Source organism: Desmodus rotundus, chromosome 10 (assembly GCF_022682495.2).
Source record: "Desmodus rotundus isolate HL8 chromosome 10, HLdesRot8A.1, whole genome shotgun sequence".
NCBI lineage: Eukaryota > Metazoa > Chordata > Mammalia > Chiroptera > Phyllostomidae > Desmodus > Desmodus rotundus.
In genome coordinates this window covers 92,958,351-92,982,261 of record NC_071396.1, presented here as the reverse complement: position 1 = coordinate 92,982,261, position 23,911 = coordinate 92,958,351, and the positions used below count along the sequence as shown (strand labels likewise).

Genomic DNA, 23,911 nt, shown 5'->3' with positions numbered 1-23,911 from the left:
AATTCATGGCAAACTCAGAAGAGTTGAGAAAAAGAAAAACAGAACAAGGCAAATCAGAGCCATGCATGAAGGAGAAAAGACCCCAGGCAGGCACTACCCTGAGCGATATAATAATCACAGAATTATCCCAATTAGATGGGGAAGGATGGAGCTCGAGCTCCGGCCCCCCGAGGTGACTGCTCTAGAAAGCCAAGGTGTGTGGACTCACCAGCGGCATCCCCCGCCTCCCCAGGCCAGCTCCTCGCCATAGGCTTGCTTCCTCGGCTTTTTGCTTTTGTGCATTTCAATGGTGCTCCCCTTTTCCTCACCCAACTTGTACATTTTACACCTGTATAGAAGAATGTTACCGGAAGTGTCATTTATTCCAGAGCTGTGAAACCACCAATGGCGATTCCCCTCTACCAGGCACTTCAGAGGGGCTTATACTTCAACCCCACCCACCTTTCCCAAACTTCCGCTTGGTGGGGAGCTTTTTTGTGCATCCTACAACAAGCCCACTCAATGTAAGCGCACACTTCCGATGTACACAGCACTTCTGAGCAGTGCACAGAAAATGTTGGAAAGATGCTACAGTGAAACAATTGCAGGTGTAACACCCTGTTGCTATTATTGCTAATTAGAAACCAAACACAAGTTTGACCTTACTGCAGGCTAATCAGCTATTAAATGGAAGTACTTCTTTAGAAAAAAAATTAATCTGGTTGCCTCCTTTAGATACAGAAAAAGACATAAAACAACGAAGAGGGAGCATGCACCTTAAAATTCTTTCCTTACTCTTCTCTGTGCTGATGCAAAGTCCCTAAATGGTACTGATGTAAAATGTAAACATGCGTCTGACAGTCAGGAGTCGCAGGGGAGAGGTATGGCTGCCATAATAACCCCTGGATGCTCTTCTCTTGGCAAGTCCTGTTATTGTCAGAAAGATGAATTCTAAAACAACTCTATATTGTGCAATCTGCAGATTTTATTGACAAAGGTGTCAAGTCCTGCAGAACTGAAAGTTGTTTTCCTTGTCATGAGATAAATAAGCAGGTTTTCTGGAGATCCCAGCTTTATTCAATTTGCTTAGATACAAGGTGACTGTAAGCATTGATTCCATGTAAGACCAGATATAGATTTTTTAAGGGAGGTGCATGTCCTGGGAGTTAGAGTCACCTCTTGAAGAAGCTGATGGCTTTGCAGCCTGGCTCATGGACCCAGAGAGAGAGAGAGGGAGAGAGGGAGAGAGAGAGCGAGGGACAGAGGGAGGGAAGGAGGGAGAGAGAGGGAGAGAGAGAGAGAGGGAGAAGGAGAGCAGCACCACTGGAACTGGAGAGATTATGGTGACCAAGGGAGCAAGTGCACTGGCCAGTTCTCACTGACCTGCTTTGCAGATTCACAGATGTTGCAGCTGGAATTGAAGGACTTAAAGAGCATCCGGAACAGTGGTTCTCAGACTCTGGGTGTGTTCCAGAATCTGGGTGTCTTGTGGAAACACAGGTCTCTGGTCTCCAGACCCAAAGGTTCTGATTCAGTAGATTTGGAATGAGGCCTGAGAACACGCATTTCAAACAAATTCTTAAGTGAGGCTCATGCTATTGGTCTGGGGACCGCCCTTGGAGACCCACTGGTCTAGCACAACCCTCTTATTTTATAGGTGAATAAACAAGGCAGAGGGAGAAATACTGATTTGTGGAGACTGCACCCAGCAGGCCTAGAAAACTGGTGTTTCCTGCTTTCATATACAGGGTTCTTGCTTTTTCCCTAGAACCATGCTTTGCAGCTTTCCTACCTGCTCCACAAAAACACAACCTTCATCTAGAGATAAAGAAGTTGTTTCGTAAGCAGCCAATAGGAGTGGACTGTTTGTCTTCCCGCTGTAAACTCCTATGCATTCATACAGGATAAAGTCTCCAAGCTTGAGAGAAAGGCACGACCTTTGTATAGGGCAGTTTCTCCCTAGACTCCTGCTTGTCAGAGAAGATGAGAGACCAGAGAGGCTTGGGGATGTTCAGAAGTGGATTTGGTTTTCTCATACAGTAAAGAGTTTCTGGAGACTACACATTTTCCCCCCCCTTAACAGAGGAATGTGGCAGAAGGTATCTGTAAATCAGAAAAGCTATTAGGGGCTGGGTGACCTCTCAGGCCCCTCCTTACTTTGAGAATCTATGACCCATGAAATTGAGTCTCTTAATACACATTGTAGTAACACTTCCCCATTTCAACCTTACTAAACAATAGTTTGTAATAGGATGTAAGTTTTAATCCAATAATGCTGAACCCTGAGAACAGTTTACTGTGCAACTACTCTTTCCTGAATCTCTTTTGTTTTAGCAGTTTACAAAACGCAAGTCCCGATATTTGTATTACAATACACCCAGTCTACATTCTACATTTTAGACTCTACACTCTACACCCTCTACACCTGCTTTATTCTCTTCTCAGCATTTACTGATGTCCGAGATTGTATTATAGGCTCACTGCTTTGCATACTCCCTGGGTCCACTGAGGCCAGATAGAAACTGTGAGAGTAAAACCTAACATCTCGGGGCCCCTGCTCTAACTGCAGTGAGCCCAGAGCCGGGCGCCCAGTGGCAGAGAGCCAGCATCTGCTCAGTGGATGAACTCAGGAAGTTCCTTACCTCCAAACAAACATCTACAGAGGTTTTCAGAAATATGAATTTAGTAACCAGGAGGAACTCCTGTTTTATAAAGCCATCAAATGAGGTGCATGAAGGGAGAATCAAGACAGTCACATATTTCCTCCCTGCCAGCCAATACAGGTACAGGATGGGGCGGGGGGGTTAAGAAAAAATAAGGAATGTAAAATCACACCAAGTGAGTTTTCTTGAACCTGAACCATGTTTCGTGTCTCGCGGAGTCTCTCCAGAAGACAGCCATTTGTGATTTATGTATCGGTGTTGGTCATTTGCTGGCACTTAGGGTTTGGAACACAAAGGCCCCAAATTCTTACAGGAAAACCAACAGCTCTATTACCATGGCTCAAAATATCAGATTCGTGCAACACAAAAAAATATCACCCCACTATACGTAGTGGAATCACACAGCTTTGTGATACTCTCTGTGAACAAAACTTTGTCATCATTGAAGCTATAGACAATAATTCTATTCAGAAATGTTCACTGACTACCATTGTGTTTCAAGACTGTGGACTTAGCCACAAGCTCACTCCAACTTCTAATGGACACTACCAATAGTCCACTGAATTTGACTGAAGTAAAGCAGCTCCTTTGAAGTCACCCTAGAACAAAGGGCCAAACAAATATGAAAGGCTTAGGGATAAAGTTAAAAATAGGCAGTTTCCAGGAACACAGTTTCAAGCAAAAAAAAAAAAAAGAAGAAGAAGAAAAAGAAAAAAGACTGGAGCTGACCTTTGGGATTGCAACAGGAAGCAGATTCAGATTTGCATGGGTTCTGCTGAGGACAGGTATGTCCGCATGAGACATTTGATATAATTATTGAGGTAGCATTCACCAGCTGGGAGCCCAGCCCTGCTCTGTGGCCAACTTCCAGACCAGGACACCAAGGCTGAGAGGAAAAGCCCACCTGGGGTCGCCTCACGGGTACGCCAGTCAAAGACTGTGGAATAAATACGTTGTTCAAATCAGCACCTTAGTAGAGAAGAAGCACCAACTCTGAAGTCAGACAGATTTGGGTCAAGTTCAGGTTCAGACACTTACATACATAATCTTAGACAAACTATCATGTCTTGAGGCTCAGTATTCTTAAAATTGGAATTGCTCTGGAATACGTGACTCACGGCGTTCTGACTACGGCTAACGAGACTGTCGTGCATACCCGAAAGTTGCTAAGAGAGTAGATCTTCAAAGTTCTCATCGTGAGGAAAAAGTTGTAACTACGTGAGATGATGGATGTTAACTTGTGCTAATATTTTTATAATACATACAGATATAAAGTCATTATGTATACCCCTTAAATTTATACAAAGTTACATGTCAATTATATCTCAGTGAAGTGGAAAAATTGGGATAATAGTGCCTATTATCAGGAGATCTTGGATAATTAAAGACATTTTATGGAAAATGTCAAGCAGCATCTATCTCATCCTGGAATTTTAAACAAATGTATGGGGACCGCTCTAATTTTCATTGAGTGCCATCATGGGCAGGCACGTCAGGCCGGTGTGAAGGGGCCTGAGCCAGGCTTGCTTAAACATACATCTCCACATCCCCCCACAAAGATTCACTGTGCTTGGTGTTGTCCACTTTAAGAATGACTGCAAGACAGCTTTCTATTTTGACATTCAGTAACAGATCTCCTTGGAAATTTTTTCTCCTCATCTGTTAAATGGGGCTATTTATATTCAGCCTCCGCCTACCACATTGTAAAGATCACAGCAAAGGAGTGTAAATACTGAGTGGTATTATGCTATTAGGATTAGATTCCTGATGCTCTCGCTTTGGGGCTCTGGCATTTTGGGGCTTCCTGATTATTACCACTAGAAGATGTAAGATAAAATGACATTGTTTACTCTGCAGAGGCAGACGCCTCATTACAAATTCCAGCTTCTGGCTTCTCTCTTGTCCCCCCTTGCAGTGGAAACAGAAAAGAAGCTGGCTTACAATAAACGTGGTGTGATGCCTCTTGGAACTGGGACCTTCGCAGGGTGAAGTTTGTATTGACACTCTTAAAATATGAGCCTGTCTCAGTGTTTTATGTCATCAATTGTGACTGTCAGTTTCCTTTGCAAGGAGCGGAATAATGGAGCTCTTTTCCCCCTTGCTTTTTCTAAACCGGTGTTGGCCGGAGGGCTGGGAGCAGCCCTGGCTGTGGTGGGATGAGGGGTCTGTTTTAGGGATATGGAAGGTTTTATGATGCTGTGTACTTAATCCCAGACTCAAGAACAGGAAGAGCATCTGGTCCTCAAGCTGAAAGGTGTACCATGCCCCTGAACTTATGGGTACTTGAAGACTGCTCCTCTGGACCCTGGGAAAGATTTTAGCAATTCACCAACACTTGTTATTTGCAGTGTCAATGAGAGGCTTCCTGGGATGTTCTCCTAGCTGGGCAGGCACTGGGCTAAAGTTTTAGGGATACTAGCGTTTACAGGCCTGATTGGTCTTGGAGATCTGAGCCTGGGTGCCCTAAGATTTGCCCCAGGTTACAGGATCTTTCCAGGAAGCAAGATTTCAACTTCTACCAGAGACACATGAAAAGCACAGCGATCTCCTAATAAATCAGGAGACAATTAAGGTTAAAAAGTCAATGTCCAGGCAGTACCAGGATCTGAATTAAATCAACACATCAGAGTAATTCAAAGGCTGGGGCCTCGAAGGCGGCATTTTACTACAATCCAATTCATTTATCAAGAAGGTTTCCCCACTCGCAGGCCCTCATGCTACAGAATGATCCGGGACATTTGCCAGCAGCAGCCCATTTTTCTGGCTGGTGCTAATTCTTGATTGAACATTGGCCAGGGTCTATAATCAAACTCAGATTAAGCTTATCTGCCCTCCCTCCCTTTGCTGCGTTTCTCCCCTTTCTCTTCCTACAAAATATCCGTTGTGCACACACACTTCCTCTACTTCTTTTGTTATATTTATCGAAAATAGACCAGAATATGACCAAAAAATTTCCATGGGCTCCCTCTACCTGGGATCAGAAAGAACATATCAACAGCCTTCCTTTCCCTTCTTGCACATTCTTATGTGAACAGTTTTAGAACTGGTTCTCTTGATTACAAGAAGCCTTTCAGTGACCTGGGCGTTGTCTTCCTAGTAAAGGTTAAGGGGTCTCTGAGATAGGAGAAACTTCAGAGATTATAATAAGAGCTGCCTGTGTTGATGATTTACTACAGATTAGAAACTCTCATTCTTTATACACATCTGCCTTTTAAATCCTTACAGTAAGTCCCAACAGAGATGCAATTTATTCCCCATTGTACAGATAAGGGAACTGAGGCTCAGAGAGGCTACACAGCCTCCGAGCTAGTGAGTCACAGAGTTGGTTGACTCTGTAGGTTGAGGTTGCAGGTATGTCTGATTCCTGAGGCTGTATTTTTCATTTTAACCTCAAGGGCAATGGGCCTTAGAATAACAACAAAACAAACACAGGAATACTTTTAGACCACTTCCTGTATGCCAGGCTTTCTTTTTAGCATCTTACTTAAAGTCACTCCTTTATCCTCACAGCACATCTCTGATGTCATATATTGTTTTTCAAATATCACAGACGAAATAACCAGGAGATGGATCACAGAGAAGTAAATGACTCACCCGGATCACCCAACTAGTGAGTGACAGAGCTGGGGTTCAAATGTAAGCAATTTGAAGCCAGTGCCCCTAATACCCCCTGATCCTAACTCCGATCGGTGGATTATTTCCCTGCTTGTGCTGAATGCATGCAGCCCTAAGGATCTGTACCGCAAGCACAGGGTGGCCCAAGCACGTTCTTCTGCACAGGTTCCGGTGCTCAGACTAGGCACAGGGGCAGGGACAGGGCAGAACACTGCCCAACTGCCTGGCTTTCTAGAGTTTACACCAGACTGCTAACATTTTTTTTTCAATACCGGCTTTTTCTTTGTGATTTAATTATTTACGCACTCAGGTTCATTTACTTTGGAGCTTCTTGAATGTCAGAGCTTCAGATCTCAAATGCAAGCCAAGCTTTGGCCTTTGCAACAGCCCAAGGTTAATGCGAAGTGCAAACAAGGGGCCTCGGAATCCACTGCGACTGTGGGCTCGCTGTTCCTGCACCTGCTTCCTGTGCCAGAGCATTTCCTGGGACTTGTGTGAACAGGGTCTCATTGCCCCGTGGGGCTCTACTGTGTATGTATGTATAAGTACAAACACACACATGCAGATGCACACGCTTGCACACTCCTTCCCCAAAGCTTGTCTCACTGTTGACTGAATATACACATCTCACCTGACAGAAGGGACTCAAAGAAGCAATTCCACAAGGCGAAGGGAAAGTGGATGGGGCCCGGCTCGGTCAGTACTACTTAATCTTAGCCAGGATGCGTAACCCTCTGAGCTTTGATTCTGTCATTTCTAATTTTAGGGGATTAAGCCATGTTAACATTTCCCAAACCAACTTCTGCAGAATGTTAGTATTCCCTGACATATTAATGGGTGGGTTTGGAAAACAAGAGTTGTCCAGACAGATAAGTTGGGAAGTCTCTTTTCCTTGAGGGATGGATTCACATTGCCCATAGGTGTGTGTTAAGAGTGACGAAATAGATAATCATATATTTTTGTTTATTTTGATGGTTAATAAACTTATTCAATAACCAGATCCTTTTTTTCCCCCCACAGAACACCCATGGACAACACAGAGAACTGGTTTTAGGATATTAATCGTTCTCAAACACGGCATCTTCCACATTCAAACTTTAGTAACTTAATAGATAGTTAATGTACTTGTGAAATGACTGGATTGCTAACATGAGAAAAACTGCAAATGGTATTTAAGAGGGAATTTATTTTTGTGTAAGGCAATCAGCAGACAGGAACATAGAGCTGAAGTCCCAACTCCATTTCTATGGTCAATGGTGAATGAATGGCCCCACGGATGAGGGGCTGACAGTGTCCAGCATCCAGCAGAACTGAAGATGCAGGCAATGCTTGTTACACTGTAGTCCAGTGTTCTTAAGGATGCCTTTCTTTTTGTGTGTGGAGGGGCTCTTAAGGTCAGAGAAGTTCAAATATTTGAATGGATGAGAACTTCTTTCCTTGGATCTGAAGATTTCCAATCGTATCTCTTGGATCTGAAGATTTCCAATCGTATCTCTGTATCCTTTACTGATCTTTATGTGCCTTGTGGCATTGATAAAGGGCCTCACACAGAGAAATTAGTAAAGAGGTATTGGCCAAAATCAGATTTCAAGCAGTACCTTTGTAAAGTACACATGTTTACAAAGGGCAAGAAGATAGCCGACCCAGTTTTTACAGACAGCCACTCGTAGGCTAATTCAGTATTTCTAATTAGGTATCGGTTTCATTGCTTCTCTTTTCCTCCATGGAACATATTTTATATTTGAATGGAAATTAATTTTATAAAAGGCCTGTGTTATTTAGGTGAAATGGTCTGCTAGTGGACTTGTTTTGCTCTTAATTGTGACAGTTTGGTATAGTCTCATTGTACTTTAAAAGAGATCAGGCACCACTTTTCTCCTCTTCCACGCATTTGCTGTTTGGTTGGATTCTGTTTTTCTGGGCTTTGGTGGAGAATCCCCTCACCTGCGCAGTGCTCGCGAGGCCGCACCAGTCACCTGGGGAGGCCCACCAGATTGGACTCAGCACAGAACCTCTCTGAGCTTCAGTTTAACACCTCAATACCTTTCATGTAGTGAAAGCACCATGGCATGCAAGGTGACCATTCTTGACATCCCGCCCCCACCTGCAGTTCCCGAGTCCTATAGTCCTCGACCACAGAGAGTTTGAAAAGCCTGCTCTAAGACACAACTCGGAACATCAATCACCCCATCCTCCACCACCTGACAACGTAAAACTTTTGAGTGGTGTCCCAAGTGCAGGGTCAACAGTCCGAACCTCTCTGCCTTGTGGAGCAGCACTTCCTCTTTTTCTGCCAATGCCATCTTCCACATCTCAAACCGTGGGCAGAGCCCTCCTCATCCTCTTGTCCCTATCATGACAGGCTGTGGCACAGCTCCAGTCTTCATCCTCATGGCTGCCAGTGCTTGCATCTGCTCTCTCCATCCGGTCACCCACGCACCCACGCCGCCTTTTCTGGCCCTTTCTGGAGCCTGGGCACACACCGTCTAAGCACCAAAGGCATCCTAATGCCCTGTCTCCACATGCATCTCTCTCTTTCTTGGAATGGCAATCGCTGGAAAGCAGCAGCTGGGTCATATGTGTATTAGAGTCTTTGACACAACACAGGTAGATGCTTAATACCTATTGTTTAAGGACAATCATATGCATTTGAAACAATACATATAGTCTACAATTGAAAACCTACTGGAATCACTGAATACAAAAATCTTACATAAAGGTTGGCATACCATAGGTTCACAGTATGTGCTTAATAATAGCAATAATTATAACCACCAATACTTACTGAGTGTTTCCAATGAGTCAGGCATTAAGTTACAACTTTATAAGCAAACATACCCTATGAGGTGGAAACTATCATCCCTATTTTGACTTGAGAGACAGAGATGGATGTTGCATAAATCACCTGCCCAAGGCCTCCCAGCGTGACCCCTGTGGTTGGCCTCTATCTTTTCCCAGTTCCCTCCAGTGACAGCTCATTGCTCTAAATCAGAGGACGCCTTTCACGTCTTGGCCATTCCCTGAGAAGTGATGTGAGTTCTCAGCTTACAGGGCTGTGACGATCAAAGCGGGGAACGCATGAACGTTCGCTGCAAAGTAGAAGTCACCGTCCTGAAGGGTGTGGAGTAACCACGTGGGGAGAGCTCAGATTCTTTGACTTAAAGGCAGTAGTACATTTAGGGCATCTGCCTTGTCTTTTTGACCTTGAGTGAACATTATTTGCCATTTCTCCAGGTGCAGCTCCACCTGAGGCCACACTGATCTGCCTGCTGCAGGAAAACCCAACGGGAGGCAGAAACTAGACGGCCAGGTACAAACAGAACATGAAGAAGTGCAAGGTGGCAGTGGGGTTACCTTCCGAGTAATTTTATTTTTTTTCTAAACAAGCAGGAGGATGTTATAAGGGGTTGGCTGATATTTCCTCCTCTGGGCCCAGAGCTATTCAATCACAGCCTCACAAAGTGAGCACTGGGTGTAGAAGGAACAAGTGGGAGTTCACAAACAAAGGCAAACACAGGCCCAGCCAGCCAAGTGTATGCCTGCTTTTCTCGGGACCACCTCTCTAGCGTGCAGCCAGCAGAAATGAGGCCAAAAGACCCAACCTGAAGTCCATATTTTATTTGAATAAAAGTCTCTAAATGCTGAGATTTATAACTTCACAGGAAAGGTTTGGGAGGGGGAAACAGCTTAAAAGAACATTCTGTGTAGCGTTATAATGCTGCCAGAAGCCTGTGGGTTGGACAGGGCCCTGCGTTCCTGAAGATTAGACATAACTGAGGGTTTCTTCTTCTTCTCTTTTATTAGCATGGGAATACAAACCTCCTCTCATGTCAGAGCCTCAATTCTTCAGGTTTTTGGTACAATTTGCCCCATTCAGGAGTAACATTTAACTGAAGGGAAATCAGAAAAAGTGTAGCTTTTTTTTTTTTAAACCAAAAGAATGTAAAGATATCAAGTTTAGCTTTCTAATTTAATTTCTGAACTTTCTTTTTTGTGTGTGTGAGAGAAAGAATTTTAGGGGATATAAGAAGAAAGCACATGTTTTTGTGATTACTAGAATTTTGGTGGTTGGTATTTTATGTAAGTGCCACAAAGCTGTACTATGAGGAACAGTAAGCCTTCAGAGTGAACCCCCCCCACCTCCTCCTGACCTCCACTAAAGAGAAATGTCAGCAAGAAATGCAAGCAAAGAGTAATTTTCCTTCTCACATGGGATAAAACACAGATTCTGAACTGTGAAAAGAAATTATGAGTGAGGAATATTTTGATTTACTACATGCTCCGAGCCACCTCCTCCTAGCATGCAAGCTACGCCTGGATTACAGACGGAGGTTTTGGTGGCTGGTCTGCTTGCCGGGGCACTCTCAAAGAGCGAGTCACTGTAACTCAGTCATTCAGGCAAGGATCGGAGGAAAAGGCACCGCTGCTTACTTATAAAGACAGCGTTTGCTGAGGCATCTGGATATGTAACAGAACTGCGAGATGGTCTGGAACTACTTAAATGATCAAGGTAAGTAATACCACCGCCATACCAGTCTGCAGAAGGCACAGTGACCTCCATGACATTTCTTTGACCCTGAGAGTCCCCTCTTGCTGGGAGCATGAATCAAAACCTACCACTTGACATCAAAGCTATCTGATAAGGACATGCCCAGCCTAGGTTGACCTCCTCCCTAGTCCTCTGTGTGGACTTGATATTCAAGTCAAGAAGAGCAGGCCCCACTGTTAATCTTTTTTCTCTCCAAATATACTACATTTTGTTATTATTTTATTTGCATTTTTTTTCTCCTGCATCAACTAGTAGGCTGTAAACACTCTACGAAAATGGGAGCTCTATCTTTCTTGGTTATTCTTGTCTTCCCAGGAATTACAAATATATAAAATTTATATATGGTAAATACATATATAAGAATGAATAGCCCTGGCCAGCATGGCTCAGTTGGATGGAGTGTCATCCAATAGACCGAAAGAAAGGTCGTGGGTTCGATTCCTGGTCAGGGCACGTGCCTGGGTTGCGGGTTTGGTCCCTGGTCAGGCACATGCGAGAGGCAACTGATCGATGTTTCTCTCTCACATCAATGTTTCTCTTTCTCTCTCTCCCCCTCCAATCCCCTCTCTCTAAAATAAATAAGCATGTCCTTGGGTGAGGATAAAAAGAAAGAATAAATACAATATTTTTTGAAAGAACACTACATATGTATTAGTATTTGTCCTAAAGCTGTTCCTCTCCATTCCTCATTTACCTAAATACAACCAATTCAAGGCCCAGGGAAGGTACCACCTCCAGGAAGCATTCTAGACAGTTCAGCCTAAAAAGGAACTAACTATCCCTCTTCTGAGTTCTTTACCTTCCACATTAGCAATTTGTGGTTCCATAACTGACTTTTTTTTTTTACTACATTTTCAAAATCCTCCATGAGGTAGACCTTTATCTACCAGAATACATGGAGAAACTTACAAAGAACATAGTCAGTCAGCCATGAGGAGAATGTTAGCATCTTCCCTTCCGAAGGGCATTGTGGGAGAAAAAGCATGTGCAAACATCAGCAGGTAGGGAAGCAGGTGTATCTGTGTTCAGGAAATAACAGGAAGTCCCAGGTGCTGGAATATAAGGGTGGTGGGGAGATGAGTGTCTAGGAGTCAGAGAGGTAAGGGAAATGGGGAAGACAGAGAGATCTGACCTCTGCGAGGGGTCACATGGGTAAAAGGAAAAGCCGTGCAGGCAACCTCTAGAAGCAAAGACCAGCCCCTGGCTAATAGCCAGCAAGGACCTCAGTGCTAAAAGTGGAGGGAGCCTAACCGGTCAGCAACGTGAATTAGCTTGGAAGCAGGTCTTTCTCCGGAAGCCCCAGGAAGGAACATAGCCCTGCCCACACCTTGATTTCAGCACCCTGAGACCCTAAGCAGAGGACCCAATTGAGCCCCCTGGTCCTCTGACCTGCAAAAATGATGAGGTGACCTCTTTGTGTTCTTTCAAGCTGTTAAATTTGTGATAAAGTTTTACAGCAGCAATAGAAAGTAAATATTAATTTGATGATTTCTCTTATCACTGCATTTTTATGGCTGGCGTCAGGAGATAGGTTGGTCTACAACAGGTGCCACTGACTGGAGCTAACAAACTCTCCCTGTGACAGACCAAATGCCCGGGGGTTGAAACTGCCACCCCTTTCAGGAGAACGTCCACGTCCCTCAGTCCCGCAGATGATGTCTACACAGTGGCTTTCGGTTCTCTTTGGGTGCAATGCATATTTCTGGTTACTTATCCACTGTTACTGTATAATCCAGGCACCTTACCTTTGCCATCAAATACAGTTGTGGTCCCGGTGATGCCTGCTTCTCCGTGTGTGTATGTGTGTTCCATGCAGGATTTAACTTCACCCCAGTAAGAGTGTAATTAGGAAGGAAAGCCCGCTGCTTCAAGGAGATTTCTATAGCAGTCTGCTGTTTTGCGTTTTCTGTGCTTGAATATATTATCCATAGTGGAAGTGAAAGGAAATGAACATTATTAACGACTGTGTGCTAAGTAGTGTGCTGGATGCTCTTGTGTATATTCCACTTTTATTTGGCTCTCATAAAACTCCGCTAGGTAAGTATTAATAGCCTCATTTTTCAGATGAGGAAAAGAAGATCAAAGAGGCTAAGTTGCCCAAGGTCACACAACTAGTAAGTGGGGGATTTAGTATCCACATCTAAGAGACTTTAACTCCAGATCTTTTTTGTTGCCTACTAGGCTAGCCGCCTTAGAAGTTGCTGAATTTATTCTTAAGCTAGTGCTTCTCAAAGTGCGTACCACGAACCCCTGGTGGTCTGCGAGGATCAGCCTAATCAATCAGTCCCTCAATAAGAGCCATGCTCAGCACCACCTTAACGTCCTGTAAACTACAAAAAGAGGATGGTACGATCCTGACAACACCCCCCCCCCCCCACACACAACTCAAACTTTATCTGAGAATTGTTACCTAAAATAAGAGTAAACAATACAGGCCATGTATAAACAACCACTGAAATGAAAGTGAGGCTATTCGAGTTATAGCAGAGAAGCAGGAGATGCCAGGATGGTTAAAGTAGGTAAGATTTGGAAGCCAGATTGGAAAGAAGAGGATGTTCTGTGCGAAGGTGGCAGCGTGGGGACTGGAGGGTCAGATGAGGGTTAACTGTGGTATTTTCTGTAAGATAAGGAGGAGATTTAGCAGAATTCACAGCAAGGGAATAAGCTGAAAATGATCAGGAAACAAAGTGAGACTGGGAGGGAAGATAATGGAGGCCTTTTAAGTCAGATAAAGTTTGGACTTGATGCAATAGGAATTGATATTTCTGCCCCTGGCATCAATTATTCATTTACCTGTGGCTGCCTTTCTAGGTGTTCCATGAAAAACTATTCTTCTTTTTCCATTTTAATAATTAACATATCTGTTTCGTTAGAGCCATAAGGGGGAGATGGATGTAATAACAGAGTTTTGCTCTGGGTTGACAATAGCCAAAAGGATCACTAATTTTAGCGAAGAAACACAGAAGCACAGCTCTGGACCAAGAAGATCAGCCCGCATGAATGGAGCAGTTCTGGGGCCTGAGTGACTACTTCACACACATGGAGCCGACATGCTGTTTTGTGGGACTTGGTCGAGGGGGACATTACTCACTACCCTTGCCAGTATGAGAAGGTGACACCCAGGAATGAGATTCTGCTCTCCAAGACAGACCAGTCAGACAGATTTTTTAGTAACATAATTAATATCAATTGGAACTGGAAAACTAATGGACAAAAATTCGATGAGAACAGCTATTGAAGCTACTTGATTTGATAATGTTTTATTTGCAGCATCCATGAAGACTTAAGAAATCTACAGGAAGTTCTTGTCTTCTCCTTTGCCTGGTGCCCTGCCCACATGTCGAGTGTGTGTAGATATGAACTTCCTGGATGAGGAGGAATGGGAGAAAAATCAAACAGGAGAGCTATTTTTTGAAATAGGAACTACTGGCTTTATAACCTCACCTTAGAAATATCCATAGGCATACGAGGAAGAAAATAAGCAAGTACAAGGTAATCCATTGTGTCACAAACCTAAAATTAATAGCTGGCTCCTTCCCTTTAAATGCTTTTGGTATGAGTGACAGAAATACTGACCAATCAGAGCAGCCACAACTTGACTTGTTCTGAGTGACTGTGTGGGAACATGCGCGTGTGCGCGTGTGAATGGGAGTGCTATTTGGAACAGAGACTGGATGGCTGCATTTTCCACTGCAGGGTGGCGTTGTGGATCTTGGGCTTTGGAAAACTTACTGCGTCCTCCCTTGTCAGATTCTGATCTGAAGAGAAACACTCAACACTCAGCAACTCTTGGAGAAAATTTCTGGCAATCATCTTCAGCCGTGACTAATTTGTCTCCTTCCTGGTTGCTATCCTGGCACTTGAATTCTTGTGGAGATCTTAAATAGGACAGTCTGGAAATCTGGATGGTTTTCATCCCCAAATGCTGCTGCGGTTATTTTAAGGATATATTCCCCTGTTTGGGCAATGGCACAAAATGTAGAGGGAAAGGGTATAGGGGTCAATTCTGGGAAGGTACTTGAGAGAAAATTGAAAAGACCAGGCAACCAAAGTGGTGGTGGGGCGACAGGAGAGGAGAGAAGGATCTTTGACGGAGGGGAGCACGGTTGGCCTTCTCTAGCTTCTCCTGGGGAGGGGGTAGAGGAGGGAGGAAAGGAAAGAAATCAAGCGAACAGTTACCATCAGTGGGGACTTGTGCTTTTACACGATCACAAGGGCCCTTTAGTGGGACTGTAAGGTGGCTTAATATTTTTCTTACACATGTTTTTCTAAATTATCCAAACTTTCTTCACTAACAGGCATTTTCTAGATGACAAAAAACAATACATGTTTTTGTTTTTTCAAATAACCATATGTCCTGTGCTATGGTTGGGGAATCCATTTTTATTGTTGTTAGGGCCTCAAATAGAAAAATAATACCTAGAGTAAAAGGGGTTTGCTCTTTTGCAGGAGACGTCCTGCCACAGAATTTTAGGACCATGCCTCTTCTGGTGAAGGGTGACAAGTGTCCCTTACATGTTTATAGCTTTAACGTTGTCCAGTGCTATGTCTTATACATATCAGGCACTTGATTAGTAGGTGATACTTTTTAAGTGCATGATTAGAATAAATAAATTAAGTAAATACATGTAATTAACAGCACAGAAACCATTTCCTATAAGAGAAACCTCTTTGTCCTACTGGTTTTACTTGAGATATAAGGCCGGAGAAACCGGTCCAGAACGTCGGTCCTTTCAGCCCACATCCCAATTCCTGTTAGGTGTTCAAAAGAGGAGGAAGTCTCCTCTTCAACAATTTACCAGACTTTTGAGATGGAGCCCCAGACCCATAGTTTCTTTAATGCCCCACTCCATTGTTATTTTTTAGCTTACAGAACTCTGTCCACAGACAAGGTTTTGTGTGTTTACTAGTAGGTGTGTAAAACCCTTCCAATTATGTAAAATTTTCTTTAAAAAATGGCAAAGTTTTAATATTAGTTTCAGGGTTTTGTGATTTAGTGAATAAGAATATTCTTGCTCTTCCTGTGTGTTTCCTTTGTGATTTTCAGGATATCCGTGCTTCACACGGGGTCTCTGTTCCCAAGGCGAGATGAAGGCTCTGCATAGAGCTGGCCTCTCTGGACCCTGGGCTTGGCTGACCCTGGCTGCAAAGAGCTCCCTTTCACATAAGGAAACGAAATTTAGTAAAGACCAAATTGTCCATTAGCTAGTGCCTTATCCTGGGCTCCACTATTTAACCCACTGGCAAGGGTTCTTCAGGGATAATTCAGAAGGCTAGTCATCCGCTTGACCTTGTCAAAGACTTCAGAAATCTAGCAGGAAAAAAGGTGCTGAGCAAAGTTGGAAAACCTGAGCTCCTGCACCTTCTCTGTGCGAAGCTGGTTCAGTGACTTCGGACAAAGATGTTAACCCTCTGGGTTTTGATCTCCTTGCCAGTCACGCTGGAGAGCAACACCTATCTGCAAACATCAGTGGGTTTGAAGATCAAATGAAAATAAGGAAATGTGCTTTGAGAAACACAGCGCCCTGTTCAGATGTAAGGGAGGCCTGGGATGTAGCCTCAGGGAAAGCATTTTATCTCTCTCTGTCCTCAGATCCTCCATCAACCAGGGGAGCCCATCTCCTCCCCAATCTCTCAGCCCCTCCACTGGAGGGTGCAAACCCACAGCCAAGGCAGCTCTTGAGGCTTCACCTGCTCACCCTCCTCTGGCGATTGTGATCACCCCCTCTTAATGCCTCCTTTTTTGTTCAGCTTGTTCTGATACCTTCTGTAATTAGGCAAACACCAATACTACCAACCTATTTTTACAACATGTGAGTTATTACCCTGAAATTTATTTCATGGGTCCTTTTTCCTGTAGAACAGGATTTTGTTTTTAGTCATTGGTGTGTAGACTCCCATTATTCTCTCTAACTGCTTTTTATCTAAGTATAATTTCTTGTCTCCTGATAGCTTTACAAGAGGACAGGAATGTTTTCTGACACTTCGTCATTTCAGCCAGCACCTAACACCAGGCTCTACGCCCTCGACACCCAGCACCCTTCGCAGCAATGTGTCCTCCCTTTCTTTGGGGTGCTGCCCTAACCCCCTGCGTGGCCACTACACCTCTAAAATATCCATCCTCACTCCACTGCTCCCTTCCATCTAGTCAGGTGCCTTCCTACACATCCGCACACGCCCATCTGCACCCATCTCCCGCCACACCCGTTCGCTACATATTCACTATCTGCGGGTTAGCTCCAGGATTTTGTCTTTGGAACACTATTATCTTTTCTAGTCCTGGATCCCATGAGTTAGCATGGATTAAACTTGGTGTGCATTTATTCTCTGGCTGTTTTGTATATGTTAATGTAGTCTCTTTCCGGTATAGTATAAGGGACTTGAGGTCAGGAGCCCTTTCCTGCTTTTCCTTTTCTTCTAGCTTCTCTAGTTGTCTCTGGGAAAGTGTTATATATTATGTAACTAAAGAGCTCTCAGTCAATCCTGAGAATGCTAAGTTCTTTATGAATCACAATATTCATCTTATTTCACAAAACAGTAAAGACCTCTGAAAGACCAACCAGTGGGTTTTAGTCTACATGGCCTTGCACCTAGTAAACCCGGTCCATCTACTTGAACTTGTGATAACCCGGGCTGTTCCTCCAAACACTCCCATCAGCACACAGCACGCAGGGCAGACAGACAGAGAGGGGTGCTCACCAGCTTTCACAAGGTCATCACCAGGATCAAAAACTAAGTGCCTGTCAGTTGCTGAGGCAAAAAGGAGAGCTGGCCTGGATTCTCTTATCTCTTTAAATTCTAGAGCCTTTACATTTTTTTATACATGGCCTTCAAGGGGAGGCAGAATTCTGGCGCCGTTCTTACGCTCCCAGAATTGGGGTTCTTAGACTTCAGAACTGCTGAGAATGAGTGTGTCACTTCCTATCAAGGGCTGACTACAGAAGCGAAGTCTCCTTAGAAGCTGGAGCACTGCTAGAACCACAGCCAAGTTTCGCTTTCTGCACCTGCAGCCCCCATTTTCTCATCACTCACTTGGTCCTTAACTCTTTGCTCTCTGGATTTGGCCCACAGCCCAACACACCTTAACCACATGTGGTGCCGAGTACATAGTCTTTAACTTTCCTGTTGTCCTCAGAACTGCCAATATGTTGTTCATATATAGACTCATCTTCCATGAACTCTCTCCAACTTCTGACCCTACCAGCCACCCCCATTCTTCTTAAATTCATTCCTTCTTGACTCCTTGGCTCTCTTCCAGGATTTGTGTCGTTCTTTCTCTGCATCTTCCCCGATCCTCTCGTATTCTGCCTCTCTCTTTAGGGTGGGCCACAGGGTCCTTCCTCCCTCCCTCTTGACTTCATCCCCTGTAATTTTCTCCTTTGATAAATCTCTAGCTTTACGCTCTGTACAATGTTGCCAAGTGCTGCCTTAACAACTCATCTCCTCATACACCAACCAGAGTCTCTCTTTGATTTCTGTAATTCTGTTCATGTGTCCCCACTCTTCCAGGTGCCGGGGGCAAACATACTGGAACCATCTTTGACTTTAGTTAGAGAGGGAAACAGATGAATTAAGAATGACTCCTCACTATTATTTTTTGCTGGGGAACCTGAGTAGATAATGATACCTTTATGATGTTTATAATCTAGGGAGTGGAGTGAGGGAGGAAGGGCAGAGTAGTGGGTACAATCCGAACAAGAAATGGATAGTTACAATAGTATATGAAAAAGACAAAATGGAGTAATTTTGCCCAACCCAGATTAGGGGAAAGGTGTGGTGAGGAAAAAAAGATAAAGTATAATTTGGTCATTTCAAGACCTTTGCCTGGTTAAAAAATGGCTTCCCACTGCCCACTTAATTAAGCACAAGACCCAGAATGTGGGAAGAAAACTCTGTAAGTCATGATCATAATATTCTTTTCCACCTTTATCTACCACGATCCCCCCACTTCATATCCTAAACTCAAAAGAACTAGACTAAACACCTTTTCCCAAATGCTTCTTGGGTATTTATTTCCACCTAAATACCTTTGTCTACATGGCTTCCTTTCTATGTTGTGTTTGCCCCACCCTCTACCATCTGGGCTCTCCAAAAGCTCCTTCCACCCTTCGAGACGCATTTGAATGCTAACTACTATAAATAAGCATTTCTTGGTCCCTCCACACCACCCTCACTGAAAACATGGAGGTAGCTCACCCTCATGTAGACAGCCCTGTGACTTTCTGTTGAGCTTTATGTTCTGCTTATAATATCAGTTGCATCTCTTTCCCTCCCCTGAGTTATAGAGGAGAACCTTCTGGATTGTGAGCTTTGAAGGGCAAAAACATTGAGTTACTCATCCTTGAATTCCTCCCCCAGAACTACACCAAGCCATTGCATACATTGGATACATACTTTAAAAATTTTCTCTTGTCTTTATCACTTCCCCTTGAATTCAGCCAATTTGCATTAAGTGCTACTACACAGGCACAGCTTGCAATCCTAGCAAGGACTCAGCCCCATCACTTTTTTTATAGAGTGCAGAGATGGTTTTCTGGAGGATCCTTCCAAAGGTGGCAGCATCCTTATCTCTTCCCAGTGACAGGCCAGTCTTTGGAAGGCATGCTTTCCTGATTTCTCTAGCCAAGAAAGGCTCCATGTTGTAGCAAAGCCAAGCCTGTCAAAATTGTGACTTCTCTGCATCCACACCTGAATCTGCATAATTCTCCAAAGCCACAGAGGTATAAATAAAACCTTCCAACAGGACAGGGGAACGTTTGCCAACTGTGAGAAGATAAATGGCCTGGGGACTTCATGCTCCAAAGGCAGAATGGCTGGATTTCTTATTTCAATGTAGCAAAAGAGATGCTGTGAGTCTAAGATTTTTTGTTTTCATTGCCAGAAAGTTATGGGTCATGACACTTAATTTGATTAATTTCTGGTTTCCAAAAGGAAACCTTAGGAGGAACCTTGGGAGGCTCAATAAAATAAGTATGTGCAATTGTTAAGACAGGAAAGGAAAAAAAAATGACTTCCATCAGAGCCCACAAAGATTGTTTCCAGTCCCAAACATGGGTCCCCAGAGGTAGCCTGGAAACCAAATTATTGTCAAAGAGATGCTTACCTTTTACAATAGCTTGCAGCAAAAGAAAACATATAGCTTAACATCTTTCCCACAACTTACTATTCTGTTTTTTTTCTCTTTTATTGTGTCTCTCTCTTCCTTTCCCTTTTCCTCTCCTAAATGCTATGTTTCCTTGTCTTCCCAGTCTGAGCTCTTCTACCAATTAGACATGTACCCCCGAATGAGTCACTTGCCTTCTTAAGCCTCGGTATGCTCGCCAGCAAAATAAGGTGTTTATACTACATCAAGGATCTTTTACTTCTGAGTCTAAATATCAATCCAAGCTTGTTCTAGCTGTGCCCATACAGTCGGTCATTTTAGGGCTCTAACCTGTTTGTTTCTAAGATGACTGGCTTCAGCCCACACAAGGAGCAAGCTCATTTGTTGGTGGGCGTCAAGTATGAGAAGTTTTTTTGAAAGGTGAGATCAAATGGCTAAGTGAAGTGGCTGGAGCCAAAAATAAGTGGACTGAATCACACAGATTAATACATGGACCAGAGGGATGTGTTCTGGAACGTCATTAAACAGCTAATTAGTTGGCCAACATGGCCAACAACTTGGGCATTTTCTTCCTACCTGCCCAGTCTGAGTGTGTGTGTGTGTGCGCGTGTGTGTTTGCATTCAAATTCCTTTTTATAACTCTGAGAGACTTTTAGACTCCTGGACTGTCAGGTCTGGTCAGAACCTTTATTGTCATAATCTCACTTGAGAACAGTGAGAGTCAAAAAGATGAGGTATTTCAGCTTGTTAGTGTAGGAAACAAGACTCGGCCAGGCACCCATAATCCCACTGAACCACACAGCAGCCATTGGCTAATTAACCTTTCATTTCCTCCCACAGGAGGGCCTACAATTCCACTTGGATTAACGTTAAACAGTCTACACTTCATCAGCTTTCCATTTTTACCCTTTCTTTTTTCCTGGTCTTAACTTTCTCCTCCCATGAGTCCTCTTATTCCCTCTATTCCATTTTTAGAAGACTCTCCTCACACATGTTTCTTTTGTATAGTTTTCATGGCATTTCATCCATGTGGTTAATTCCCTCATCTGGATGATTGCTTGGAGGAGGTTTTGTATTATTTTTGGCTTGGGCATTCATTTCCTGCTGGTGAGTGACAACAGAGGCTGCCTCCCCAAATGCCCCACAATGCTGATAAGAAGAGCTGGCAAAGGGCAAGTCAGAAGCCACAAGGAGAAGTGGAGTCAGCCAGGCTCAAGGGAATCCAGCTACCTTGTGGCAGGATTCTGCTGTCTGGGAGGTGAGCCTAGGATTAGTTCTCAGCATCCATTCATCACGAGGAAAGCACTTGACATCGGGGGACTCAGGATGGCTACCCAAATAATAATGACATTGGACTAAGAGGTAACACACCTAAATGAACTCTTCTCACTGTTTGCCCAACATCTGATGGGAGCCTGGACAGCAGTGGTCAAGAAGTCTGAAGTTCCTGACATAAACTGAGGTCACAGTATGCAAAGATTGTTTCCGAGTGGTCTCAACAGAAAAAATGTCACTCACACTCTTCCATCGCCTTATGATAACCTGGCTTTGGGAGAACATCCTGACTATGCATTGTCAATGTTGGACAGGTTTGCTCTTCTGGGAATCTGCTGCATGTTCGCATATGCAAGATAGTGGTGCCTGGTGGGAGAGAGGTACAAACGAGGGCTTTTAAGGCTTCTTCTGACTCTGAGAGTCTGTGCGTTTCACCTATCCATTACCAATCCATTATTTGGCCCCAGGCAAGCATTTTTATAAATGGAGATTTAGCAGATAGTATACATTTAGAGAACAGGTCAAAAGAGCCACTGCCTTCTAAAACCAAATGAGGAGAAGGAGTAAAATACAGAAACGAGGTAAGGAGTCTGTGTGACTTCTAAGCTCTAGGTGGCTGTGAGGGGGCTAACAGGACAAAGCATCCATCTGCTGGGGTAGGGGGATGGAGAGTGAATGACGTTCCAAGCGCAAAAGAGGAAATGCAGTGTGCAACTGTTGCTACTGCGAAATGGGGTCTCTCTGTCCTTTCTCCGTGATGGTAATGACCGACACTTATGTGGTGCCTTTCATCAGTTCTGACTGCAGAGAGTACTCCAAGTCCTCTCTTGATGCAGCTCCTAAATCTGGTCCTTGATAGGCTAAAGGATGACATCTATACTTAGGTCATATATATTTAGAGAAGACCAGCTCATGTGAAAAAGGACCTTGAGATGCTACCGAAATGAATCTAGAATGGAGAAGGAAAAATTGGAAGGAGAGAGAAGTGGTGGGAGGGGCAGATGTATATTTCCATTCATGACCAGTATCCTCCAGCCAAACAGCGCTTTGACCCAGAAAGAGTCTCTGAGAGATCTGAATGCCTCCAGTAACCCGAGTCTCATCACACCTGCCTCCCATCTTTCAGTGACAATTGGCATTCTCTGGAGTACCGTATTTTTCAGACTATAGATGCACCCTCCCCATTTGGGAGGAAAATGGGGGTGTGTCTTATAGTCTGAATGTAGCTTACCTGGCTTGCTGGGGTGGGGGTGATGTTTATGTTATCAAATATTTTATCACATTTTTTGCTTCAAAAAATTTTTTTCCTATTTTTCTCCTCTAAAACCTAGGTGCATCTTATGGTCCAAAAAATACGGTATATTACATTGAGGTGATTGCTCTTCAGGGAATCTTGACAAACTCTGACATTAGGCTCCTAGCGTCACCAACAACATGCTTCCACGGGTGCTTTAGGGGTCCAGAAATAAAGGGGGCATTTGGGATACAGGCAAGGAGAGGCCGAGGTTGAAAGGAAGAGAACTGATAGGGAATCCGATCTGTGCCAGTTCAGGTATTCAACAATCTGTGTAGGTACAACAGGCATAACATATGGACACAGAAGCCACCAAGAACTGTGATTCATTAAAATGATGAGGAAAGACGAACTCATATAACACAGAGACGGGCACAAAGCAGTGGCCACAATACCTCAGAGAACTGGATTTCAGTACGGACAGAGGTGGGAGCTCTGTCCACGTAGGTATTTCCAGGCTGATATTTGAAAAGGTCAGGCCATAAGGAATCCTTCAATCTTTGGGGGTTGAATAAAGAGATGTCTTCTTGTCTTAATCATTCTCTTCTGCAACCATCACACAATAGCTGCACGGATGCCTTAGGGGAAGGCATGTAGACAGAGGATGGATGGATGAAGGGTGGTGGTGGAATATAGAAGCTACGCGCTGGGGACAAGGACCTGTGTTCTAGACGTGGCCTTAGCTAGATGAGTGACATGGTATTGAGCTGCAGCGCAGGGTACACACTCCTGGGCTTAGAATCAAAAGTGACAGTTTTCTGAACCTGGGCAGGTCACCTTACCTCTGAGCCTCAGTGTCCTGGTTTATAAAATTAGAATGCAAACACCTCTTTTCTAAAACTGCAAGAAGGGTGTTATGAATATATACGTAAAATGGCTTTAAGAACTAAAACATATTATAGGAAGAGGTGTGGCCTAACCCCTTGGGTTACAGATTGGCAGGCAGTGCCCATAAAGAGTGAAATGCCATCCTTAAGGGCATGCGGGGATTCATAACAAAGCTGGATCCAGCTTTCTTTCATGATATGGTCATGATGCCTACTTATTTGATGAAAAACAAATAAGATAGGGGGTGGGGAGGAAGAATTTTAAATAAAGTAATGGCTATCATGTGAATGCAAACGCAAGGTACACTGTACAGCTAGAGTAGGCACCCTTAGAGACACACACAGTGACTGAGAAATTTCAATTAGCACCCAGAAATATGGTCCAACCACAAAAACATCCCAGTAAGACTGCTGAGAAACCTAGTAAGCAACAATAGTTGGCTTCAGCTTTTGAGATCTTGCTTCTCAAGTCTGTTACGTTAGGGTTCTTGCCTGTAGGTTCTCAGCAATAACACACCACTGTCATTTTTCTAGCTAAACAATATCAAGAAAATAACAAAAGAAAAAAAAAAAGAAAAAAAGAACACCCTCTGTCCATGGCTAGTT

General features: G+C 43.8%; 1 protein-coding gene across 5 annotated transcripts in view; it reads right to left on the bottom strand.

The window, feature by feature from the left end:
• Window positions 1–23,911, bottom strand: part of SETBP1 (SET binding protein 1) — a 348,309-nt gene that overhangs the window by 72,122 nt on the left and 252,276 nt on the right. For 3 of the 5 annotated variants that reach the window (XM_053912501.1, XM_053912503.1, XM_053912502.1), the window contains exon 5: window positions 209–328. The exons of the other annotated variants lie outside the window; for them this stretch is intronic. In XM_053912501.1, coding sequence (XP_053768476.1) covers window positions 209–328 — 120 coding nt within the window. The remainder of the gene's footprint in view (window positions 1–208; window positions 329–23,911) is intronic. 5 annotated transcript variants of the gene reach the window in all.